This window comes from Leucopleurus acutus, assembly GCF_964270905.1.
Source record: "Leucopleurus acutus genome assembly, chromosome: 21".
Classification (NCBI taxonomy): Eukaryota; Metazoa; Chordata; class Mammalia; order Artiodactyla; family Delphinidae; genus Leucopleurus; species Leucopleurus acutus.
The window spans coordinates 13492703-13504720 of NC_139163.1; the positions used below are offsets into that span (position 1 = coordinate 13492703).

The 12018-nt window shown below is 40.1% G+C and overlaps 1 protein-coding gene across 3 annotated transcripts in view; it reads left to right on the forward strand.

Moving 5' to 3' along the window:
• SNX25 (sorting nexin 25) overlaps nucleotides 1-12018 on the forward strand; it is a 112041-nt gene that overhangs the window by 73826 nt on the left and 26197 nt on the right. For all 3 annotated transcript variants that reach the window (XM_082863964.1, XM_082863962.1, XM_082863963.1), the window contains exons 7-9: nucleotides 5128-5309; nucleotides 8245-8376; nucleotides 10635-10907. In XM_082863964.1, the coding sequence (XP_082720090.1) occupies nucleotides 5128-5309; nucleotides 8245-8376; nucleotides 10635-10907 (587 nt within the window). The remainder of the gene's footprint in view (nucleotides 1-5127; nucleotides 5310-8244; nucleotides 8377-10634; nucleotides 10908-12018) is intronic.

Sequence of the window (12018 nt, forward strand, 5' to 3'; positions counted from 1 at the left end):
ATTGCAGTCTAGGTTTATTCTATAAAAGGCAACTTTTGTCACCCAATTTTAAAGTAGCTTAAATGTTATGTACAAAATTTAGAGTTTAAGGATATATGTTTAGAATGTTTAAAGTAAATATAACCAATGCAAAATAGTTTAAGGATATGTGCTTTAAATCTATTTAAAATAACTGTAATCAATGCAGAATAGTGGATTATAACTGTAGGAGTTTAAGCTCCTTAGAAACTAAGTATAATGGAACTAACATGAGCTTTGGAGGTAGAAAAATAAATGAAAACTTTTCTGAAAAATTCACTAGTCCCAGCACATATTTCTTTAGGTATACACACGAATAGTGTTAGTTTGCAATAGGCTAATTTGGGGAAAGACTACATTTACTTTTGTCTTCCCACTAAGGGGGCTCTGAAATACGCTTTTTTCCTCTCCAGATGAGTGCTGAGTTAAGTTCTTTGGTCAGGGCCTCTCTGTCAGCCAAGAATAGGATATGCTGAGAAACCATCACTGAAGTCAAATGAAAATGTCTCCTCAGCACATGTATGGAAAACATCCTGTAATACCTGACAGACCCTCTTGAGCGAGGCTGACTGTTGACTTGAGGTCTGCCTGTGACCGTTGGTGATAAATGTCAGAAAAAGCTGCTCTGAAAGACACAGTGTTTTGTGGTCCTTGCCTGAGTTTTTCCAGTTGATTGTTCAGCCTGCCCAGGCGCTATTGTAAGCATCTGCACGATTGACTCTGTGACACGAGGGCAGTGACGACCACCCTAGAGAACTGGAGGTCTCCCTAGGTGTAAAACTTCACTTAGACTCCGTGTCCAGGGGCACCGAGAAACACACCACCAACCCTCTTTTATTGTCGCCGGTTCCAGTCTAAGTCATGTGTGTTCTGACTCACCTCCAGAGCTGTGCCCTGACCTGCCCAGGAAGGTTTATACGCATCCAGAGGTCGCCTCGGCCCTGGACACCACTGGAAACAATCCCGCCGTGTTTCTGAAGTGAGCTTGCTCTTCCGCTTTCCACAGTGGCTTTCACACTTTGCCCACTTTCCTCAGGCCTCTGTCCCCTCCCCCTTTTTACGCACCTCCCTGAGCAGATAACCTCCCTCCCCACTTCCAGAAACCAGAACCTAGGAAGGGAACTGCTCCAGCTCCCCATTTGCTTGTGTCTGCATCCATCGCTGTGCCTTGCGTGTTACCACAGTGGAGGAGGTGGCCTTTCCCAAAGCCAGCCTCCTCAGGTGTCTACTGGGTACCCATCTGTCACCTTTTTTTCTTTTAACTGGTTCCTGCTCATCAGCATTAAAACCAGCTCATTTCTTGCCCATTTAAAAAAAAAGAAAAATGCCTTCCCTCAACCCAGCCCTTCCCTGCCTTCAGGTGTGTATGCAAAGCCAGTCAGTTGTCCACAAGGAAATGCTCAGCGCTCATCGTTTTTAAAAATTAATTTCGTATGAGTCTTTTGCTTTTTATAAGTTATATAATGTCAGCTTAAGAAAACAAACCATTGTATATGTTTTTGAGGTGATTTTCTTTTTTTAAAAGAAATTTATTTATTTGTTTTTGGCTGTGTTGGGTCTTCGCTGCTGCGCGTGGGCTTTCTCTAGTTGCGGCGAGCGGGGACTACTCTTTGTTGCGGTGCGCGGGCTTCTCATTGTGATGGCTTCTCTTGTTGTGGAGCACGGGCCCTAGGCATGTGGGCTTCAGTAGTTGTGGCACACGAGCTTCAGTAGTTGTGGCTCACGGGCTCTAGGGCACAGGCTCAGTAGTTGTGGCGCACGGGCTTAGTTGCTCCGCGGCATGTGGGATCTTCCCGGACCAGGGCTCGAACCCGTGTCCCCTGCTTTGGCAGGTGGATTCTTAACCATAGTGCTACCAGGGAAGCCCATTGTAAATGTTTTTAAATTAAATTTTTAAAAAGTCTCGCTAAGACCATGTAGCTCGTGGTGGCAGAGCCCGAATTCTAGTCTGATTCCAGACTCTACTGACAACTGTCTACTGCATTTGATATGGAGGTCCACTAGTGATCTTGGCCACAGCAGATTTGATGGAGGGGAGGACTAGACACTGTAACAGAGTAAGCTGAAGAATGGGAGGTGAGGAGACTCACCCTGGTTCTCTCCTTCACAGCCAGAGTTCTAGAAAGAGCACAATACCTGATCCACAGCAAGCACTCAGCAAAATGTTAGCTATGTTGTGTTGATCTCTCAGTAACATTTGACACAGATCATACATCCACTCAACACATTTTATGAGTCCCTCGTGTGTTGCCAGGCGCTCTCATAGGTGCTGATGGTACAGCAGTGTGTGAACAGACAAAATGCTACCTTTATGAGGACATACAGGATAACTAAGTCGAATATGCAGTATGGCAGTCGTGCTGTAGAGTAGGGGTCCCCCAACACCCTGTCAGGAGCCGGGCTGCCCAGCAAGAGGTGAGCACCGAGCCAGTGGGGAAGCTTCATCAGCTGCCCCCCATCGCTCGCATCACTGCCTGAACCATCACCCCCCCACACCCCCCGTCCACGGAAGAGCTGTCTTCCACGAAACCCACCCCTGGAGCCAAAAAGGTTGGGGACCGCTGTGCTAGAGAAGGAAAGACGGGAGAAGACTGGTGTTTTAGGGTGGAGGTTGCAGGTAGAAAGAGAGTGGCCAGGGAGGTCTTCCCTGAACCATGAACTAGGGACCTGAAGGGGGCGGGGAACTGAGCCAGGCAGATTCCTGGGGGATGAAGGGGCCAGGCTGAGAGGATGGATAGTAAAGCCCGGAGCAGGGAGCTACCCAGTGTGTCCAAGAAACTGGTCAACGTAGACCACGTAGTGTGTGACTCCATTCATACGAAGTGTCCAGGATGGGTAGTCCAGAGACAGCCCTATAACGTAGTGATTCACTATTTTTATAGATTATACCCCATATAAAGTTGTTATAAAATATTGGCTATATTTCTTGTGCTGTATGCTATATCCTTGTAACTTATTTATTTTATACCTGGTAGTTTGTACCTCTTAATCCCCTTCACCTGTGCTGGCCCTCCCCATATACTCCTTCCCTCTGGTAGCCACTGGTTTATTATCTGTATCTGTGAGTCTGTTTCTGTTTTGTTACATTCATTCGTTTGTTTTAGTTTTTTTAGATTCCACATATAAGTGAAAACATATAATATTTGTCTTTTTCTGTCTGACTTATTTCACTAAATATAATAGCCCCCAGGTCGATCCACATTGCAAATGGCAACATTTCATTCTTTTTATGGCTGAGTAATATTCCATAATATATATTGGGTGGGTCAAAAAGTGCCTTTGGTTTTTTAAGTAAAAATAAAAGACACATTTTTCATTTTCACCAAGAACGTTACTGAACAGTGTATTCATCCTTTTGTTCTACTACCTTCTGCCATTTTCCAGGCAACTTCATAATTCCACCTTCCCAAAACTTATCTTTTTGAGCAAAGAACTGTTCCAGGTGCCTTTTACAGTCTTCCAGGGAATTGAAATTTTTTCCATTAAGAGAAGTTTGTAAAGACTGAAATAAACGGAAATCTGAAGGTGCAATGTCTGGTGAATACAGCGGATGAATCAGAACTTCGCAGCCAAACTGTAACAGTTTTTGCCTGGTCATCAAAGAAACACGCAGTCTTGCATTATCCTGATGGAAGATTATGTGTTTTCTCTTGACTAATTCTGGACGCTTTTTGTCGAGTGCTACTTTCAGTTGGTCTAGTCAGGGGTAGTGCTTGTTGGAATTAATTATTTGGTTTTCCGGAAGGAGCTCATGATAGAGGAACTCCACTCCAATCCCAACATATACACAACATCATCTTCTCTGGATGAAGACTGGCCTTTAGTGTGGTTGGTGATGGTTCATTTCGCTTGCCCCACGATCTCTTCTGTTCCACATTATTGTAGAGTATCCACTTTTCATCGCCTGTCACAATTTGTTTTAAAAACGGAACGTTTTCATTACGTTTCAGTAGAGAATCGCATGTGGAAATATGGTCAAGAAGGGTTTTTTTTGCTTAACTTACATGGAACCCAAGCATCAAAGCAATTAACATAAAACCAAGCTGGTGCGAATGATTTTCAATGCTTGGTTTGGATATTTTGAGTATGTTGGCTATCTCCCACGTGGTATAATTGATTGTTCTCAATATATATATATATTTTTTGGTACACGGGCCTCTCACTGCTGTGGCCTCTCCCATTGCGGAGCACAGGTTCTGGACGCGCAGGCCCAGCGGCCACGGCTCACGGGCCCAGCCGCTCCGCGGCACGCAGGATCCTCCCGGACCAGGGCACAAACCCATGTCCCCCGCATCGGCAGGCGGACTCCCAACCACTGCGCCACCGGGAAGCCCTGTTCTCAATTATTGTTTCGATTTAATTGTATCAACTTCAGCTGGTCTACCCGCCTGTGGAGCATCTTCCAGCAAGAAATCTCCAGCACGAAACCTCGAAAACCACTTTTGACACGTTCGATCAGTCACAGCATCTTCTCCATATACTGCACAAATCTTTTTTTGCATTTCAGTTGTGTTTTTACCTTTCTTGAAATGATAAAGAATAATATGCCAAAAATGTTGCTTTTTTCTTCCATTTTCAATATTAAAATGGCTACATAAAAATTCACCACTCTTGATAAGTCGTTTTTTAAATGCACGCTGATGTGACAGCTGACGCATACAATCTAACGAAATTGTTTCAAATGAAGTTAAAGACAACTAAGTGCTACTAGAGCCATCTCACGGAAACAAACAAACCTTTTGGCCAACCCACCAGATATGTGTATCACATCTTCTCTATCTAGTCATCTGTTGATGGTCACTTAGGTTGCTTCTGTATCTTGGCTATTGTAAGTAGTGCTGCTATGAACATTGGGGTGCATATATATTTTTGAATTAGTGTTTTCATTTTCTTTGGATACATACTCAGCAGTGGAATTGCTGGATCATATGGTGGTTCTATTTTTAATTTTTTGAGGAACCTTCATATTGTTTTCCATAGTGGCTGTCCTTTAGTACCCACTGCGGCTCAGAATGTACCACATCAGACATTAATTTGGCCCACAGTCGCTGTGTTCCCTCTTTTGTACCTTGTCCTCTGAATGTGTACTATCCATCTATCTCATTCAAGGTAAAGAGACTGCTGCCATGAAGGCTGATCTCCTGAGGGCCAGGAACATGAAAAGATACATTAACCAACTGACTGTGGCAAAGAAGCAGTGTGAGAAGAGGATCAGAATCCTGGGAGGCCCTGCCTACGACCAGCAAGAGGACGGGCCCTTGGATGAGGGGGAAGGGCCTCAAAGCCAGAAGGTGGAACTTTGTAGTTTCTTGTTTTGCCGTTTCATATTTGTTACGAACACGGCTTTAATCACATAGACAATCTTTTCACTTCTTGGTACTTAACCTAAGACATATATTCCAGAACATAGACTCACATGTTGTTCTTGTAGGGCTCTCAGTCCATCTTTCCTTCTTGACTTCCATACTGTTTTTAGTTTGCTAAATTTTTTGGCCTGAATACAAATCAGATAATTTCTTAAAGAGAGTAAGTATTTTATTATAGTTAAGAAGCTGTGCTACAGAGTCAGAAAGCCTGGCTTTTAATCCCAGGTCTGCTGGGGATTGACTTTGGGCAAGTTAGTTAGCCTCTCTGTACTCTATTTGTAAAGTAGGGTTAACTGTACGTACCCTACAGGGCATGATAATCATTAAATTAAACAATGCACATAAAATGGTAAGTATGGTACTTGGTATATAATGAGCACTTAATAAACATTTGTTATTACTGGCAGTAATTATTCAGGGGTATGTTTAGTGATGTTATAAATGTAAGAGGAACCCAATTGTGGTCTCTCCTTTTGGGATAAAACATTAGTCCCAAGATCCTAATTCTCCACATTCTCGTTAGTACGCCGTAGATAGTCTCATGAGTGTATCGTAGGTATTCGGCAGCTAGAGAATCTTGGGCCTGGGTCCCTCTTGGTAACATGTTGGGGGTATTAAGAGCACATTTACATACTCTTCTAGGCCTGGTGGTCCTTTTGAGTGCTTGGGGGGTATATTTCCTAGAGAAAAATTAACCTGCTGGTCAAGGGGTAATACACACAAAACATAAAACTAAGTTAATAGAGTATGCATCATGAAACCAGATCCAGGGGGTTTGGGAGATAGTGAAAAAGGAGTAAATAAAAATCCCTGAGGGGAATAAAGAACAATCTGCCTTCATAGGCTACCTTCCAGCCTGAAATACTTCATGGCCTTCGGCATATGTGACATCCACCAGGACAGTTTTTTGTCTTCTGCCCAGAGATTATTGATTGTGGCATCAGCCCTCCCAGAATTTACCAGAAGTCTTAGGACAGAAGGAAACGTGCTGATCCAACAGAAGGAAATTAATGCAAGAGCACAGTGTTTGCTATATGGAAGCCCTTAGTAAATGTTAATTGGTATTACATTGTCTCTCTCTCTAGATATATATATTTTAATCATATATTTAGCAGTAGTGTCAACGTGGACCTACCCAGTCTTTTCTTTCCACTTCCACACAACAGGCTCAGAATTACTGAGATTAGTTCATCTTACATTAACACAATGAGATTGAGTTCATCTCACGTTAACACATTTGACTCAGAAGTGTGCAGTCTCCTTATCCTGGTGACACAGACCCACACCGTTAGTGTAGGTGTGAATCAGTGAAAGGCTTATGTGGGCTTCAAGAGAAAATAGAGAACAAATGGAGTAGAGAACTTGGTTAATTCACCACTAAGATATGAGATACATCAGATGTTCAGTTAGACTTGAGATATATTTGCTGTCATTTATTTGCATATATTTGCACTTTTAGAACTAAACATAAGAGTGTTCATAAGACAATAAAAGAATCTAAAAGTGGCTAATTTAGAAGATGTTTTGGACTTGATTTTGCAAACATGTGGATTTGTATCTAACTTGAAATTCATTTCAATCCATGAAATTATACTGGGAAGACTTCCTTAGAATTGTTGAGAGTCTTTCCTGCTCAGCTCCTCCCCATGTTAAAAATGGATTGCTGTCTGAGTGATCTGTCATTCCCAGCCAGAGTCGACATGGGAGCCTTCAGACTTCTTTGGAGCCTGTACAGTTAGGATTTGTACCGAAAAATGCTTCGCTGGTAGGTGTACATAAAGTGAGGATACATGCTACGGTCTCCCAAAGTTAGTAAACTAAATCCTAAATATTAATGGTCTGTAGCAAGGGATCACTTTTGATTACTTAGTTATCAAAAGTTATTAGAAAAATGCCTGCCCCTTTCTGTCCACAGAACAGATTGAGGACTTACTGTCAGTGGCAGAAAGAGTTGAACATGCATTGATCATATGCACTTGATTTTAGAAAGATCTTAACTGGTAACATTTCTGAAATTTTTCCAATTGCCACAATATTAATTTTAAAAATCTTAAATGTAAGTTTTCTTTTCGTTGCAGTATTCATAGACATCATTTTTATTACTAATTAATAACTAAGGATATAGGAGTTAAACTCCTTCTAAATTAATTTGAGGCATTTCTCCTAGTTGAGTCATGAATTATGATGAAGCTCATCTGCTTTCTCATATTATAGCAGTCCGTACTCAAGATTGATCTCACTGTGTCTTCAGATAGTGGTTTTTCTTTTCTGTAAGCATTCAAAATAGTAAACAAAGGAGTAATTGTGATACATCTCTACAGTAGTTTTATGGGCCAATTAAAATGCATACAAAAGATCTTTTTAAACGAATGTGATATTATAAACAAAAAGACAAGGTATGAAATCATTTGTAGATTTCCTCAGCTATATGAAAATAGGATGGAAAGCAAAAATGCCAAATTATTAGGCTCCAGCTTCCTGGTCTTTTATATATTTCTCTTCACTTTTTCTATTATTGGCACGATTGCTTTTAGCAATACATCCCATAAGGCAGGGATTTTTGTCTGTTTCATTTCCTAGAAATGTGCCTGATACAGAGTAGATGCCAAATAAATCTTCTGCTGAATGAATGAATGATTAATAGAAAATTGGTATTTATTGAATATGTGCATTTTGAATATTCAGTAAACTTTTTAAATTTAAAATTTAGGAAGGTGAGAGAAGTACCCTATTACATTGACTATGAACTTAGAAAATGAGACATTTTTTCCTGAATGTAGAAAGTAATCCATTGGAAGTTAAAGCAAACTGATATTTAAAATTTGATTTTTAAAAACTGTCTCTTAAATTTCCTTCATAGATTCTTCAGTTCGAAGATATCTTGGCCAATGCTTCCTACCGAGAGCACTTTCGAACATACATGGAAAGGATGGACAAGAGAGCTCTGATTAGCTTTTGGGAGTCTGTGGAATATTTAAAGAATGCTCACAAGGTAGGATATATAGGCCCAAAGGAATATTAATCACTAGCTGATGAAAACTTGTATGTTAGGCAGTATGTCTGTGTTTCTTAATCAAGCTGTAAGATAAGATACATTAAAAGAATACTTTAAACCAAATATATTATCGGCATTATGTTCTAGCCCATAATGGTAAATAGAAATAGATTTCATTTTTACAAAAAGTGCTTTTGAATGTGTAGTCAAGGAAAAAAGATTTACAAATATTCCCAATTATTGAATTTAGTTTCAGGTAGTTATTTTTTAACCCATTATAAAAAAGGCATATACTTATTACCCACATGGCTATTACAATAAATTTGGTCTTATCACCTATACTTCAATCTCATAACCTTGTTATTTTTAATATCATAATGTGCACATTTTACACAACTGTCCTCCTTTTATTTAATTTAAAATATGATTGTGTTAAGCAAGACAAAAAATAATTTTTGGTCACAGATGCCTATTACAGCACAAAGCCCAACAATAAGCATTGTGTTTTGCACTTGGCAAGTTCTCGATATATATTTAAGAGTTAAATTGAAGAGTGTGAAATATATGTGTGTGTGTGTGTATATATATATATATATATATATATATATATGTCTAAAAACATATATAACAATATGTACAACATATATAATACATGCATTTTGAGAGGCTTATTTATTTTTAACATTTTTATTGGAGTGTAATTGCTTTACAACGGTGTGTTAGTTTCTGCTTTAAAACAAAGTGAATCAGGTATACATGTACATATATCCCCATATCTCCTTCCTCTTGCGTCTCCCTCCCACCCTCCCTATCCCACCCCCCTAGGTGGTCACAAAGCACCGAGCTGATCTCCCTGTGCTATGTGGCTGCTTCCCACTAGCTAGCTATTTTACATTTGGTAGCGTATATATGTCCATGCCACTCTTGAGAGGCTTATTAAAGTAAGCATAAACAGCACTATGTACATTAAATTACTCATTTGCACTTCATATGAATGTTGCTAGGGCTGAATACCAACTTAAAATACATCATAAATTACAAACTACTTTGGTTAAGGAACTAAATCCAGTCTCATAGTATTTTTAGATCTTCTTTGGAATGTCTTTCATTGTTCATTTATAAGCCACAAATTACCTCATTTTACTCAATATTATATTTGCCAACTTTATTACATATTTTATTTACCAGACTTGACTACAAGCTTGACTTTTGGCTGCTCTCAGAGGAATATTGAAAAGAGCAATCTAAAAAATTTTCCTAAACTACTGAAAACAAGTTGAAAAATGTCAATGCAATAAGAGGATATAGCTTCCTCAAATAGCTGTATTTTGACCTAGCAACACTGATTTGGATGTAAAACTTCCGGATTGTTTGTTATATTCATAATATTCGTTAAGTCGTTTGTCTTCATTTTTTGCTACCGTCCAAGACTTTTCATAACATTTCTAGAGTTAGTAAGTGTCTATAGCGGCAATGTAAAGGTTACGTTTATGAGATGTTTGCACTTCCGAATTAGGCTTAGTACACTTAGGCGGAGACCTTGTTTAAGGCCAAGCTGTGTAATACAAGCTTGATTACAATGTAGTAAGTCATCATTCTGAAGAATATTTCTCTTGCTTTCAATTATACAATTATTATTTTTGTGGTACGCGGGCCTCTCACTGTTGTGGCCTCTCCCGTTGCGGAGCACAGGCTCCGGACGTGCAGGCTCAGCGGCCATGGCTCACGGGCCCAGCCGCTCCGCGGCATGTGGGATCTTCCCAGACCGGGGCACGAAGCCGCATCCCCTGCATCGGCAGGCGGACTCTCAACCACTGCGCCACCAGGGAAGCCCTAATTATACAATTATTATATTGACTTTCTTCTGGAGTGAGAAGTTGGCATTTCTAATTATTTTTACTGGATGAAAAAGTCATACTGAATTTAGCTGATCAATTGTATTCCTGTGGAACTGAGATTTATGAGAAGGAATCCACTGCAAGAAGAGAACTGTTCTCATTCTTATTTTTTTCCTTCCAGCATTAAAAAGAAATTACATTTGTTAACTGTTCAACGTAAAGTGTTCCTTTTAAGGAACCAGTTGTTTTTTCAGGGTCTGACACTCACCCCTTGGCCCTGAATGTGCCCACAAAAGCCTTTGCACACTCATCCAACATTCTACATGTCTCCCTTCCACCTTTAAAATGCAGATAATTCAGAAGAAAATAGTTTTTCTCAGAGATGGTATTACTTTCTTCATCTTCCTGTCTTTTCAGAACGAAATTCCACAATTAGTTGGTGAAATTTACCAGAATTTCTTCGTGGAGAGCAAAGAAATATCTGTGGAAAAATCACTTTACAAAGAAATCCAGCAGTGTCTTGTAGGAAATAAAGGAATCGAAGTGTTCTGCAAAATCCAGGGAGACGTTTATGAGATGCTGAAGGATAGGTATTACCCTTCATTTATTGTCAGTGATCTGTATGAGAAATTGATGATAAAAGAGGAAGAAAAGCATGTCTCCCAGTTGATTTCCAACAAGGATGAAATGGTGAGTCATGTTTAACTTTCTGCTCCCTTTTGAGTGGATAAGCTTTGAATATGATTATGTGGGTGCAGATTTTGTGAGCCAGATTTGGTGTGCACCTTTATCTTTTGGCATACAGCACTTTTTTTTTTAACATCTTTATTGGAGTATAATTGCTTTACAATGTTGTGTTAGTTTCTGCTGTATAACAAAGTGAATCAGCTATACATATACATATATCCCCATATCCCCTCCCTCTTGCGTCTCCCTCCCACCCGTCTAGGTGGTCACAAAGCACTGAGCTGTGCTATGCGGCTGCTTCCCACTAGCTGTCTGTTTTACGTTTGGTAGTGTATATATGTCCTTGCCACTCTCTCACTTTGTCCCAGCGTACCCTTTCCCCTCCCCCTGTCCTCAAGTCCATTCTCTGCATCTTAGCATACAGCACTTTAAGTGGAACTTTAAGTTGAATTTCCTTGTTGCTTCTCGTCCTCACTTCTGTCTTTGTCCTTCTGACCAGCTGGGTACCACCAGCCGCTGCTGAGTCAGAGACCGCCCCCTGCTCTGTCTGCCTGAGACACAGCTGGGTTTGACTCCTGAAAATGAGGGCAGAAAATCTGTGGGGTGGGACATTTGTGACCAAGTAAGACAATCATTAGCACAACAGTCCAGCTGGAGAACAGACAAAAAGGACGGGGAAGAAATGAGGAGAGGTAGAGGATGCAGGAGGAGTCTGCAGGAAATATTTTGGAATTTAAAAAAAATCAGATGAAATTAAGATGTTTTGAAAGAAACCTTGTCCAGCCATACCTGAAGTCTGATTTTCTTATAGTGTCCTGGGTCATTTTGGATAGCCCCAGTTGCCGTCTCCCTTTTACTACTAATGACCTATATGAGTTTGAAGGTTTTGAAGGTACAAAGGAAAAGTGTTTTAGAATCACCTTATATAGAAAGATTGTAATTTATCTTGGATTCTTTCTTTCTGTCCAGTTCACTGTATCTCAAGCCCTGAGGAATCAGGTACTTGTTCATGATGGTATTAGAAGCAGATGTCTCTGAACTGTTGGTAAATTCATTCATTCAGACTTTTGAAAAAAAGTTTTGTTACTTGGTTCTTTACATTTTCAGTGTATAA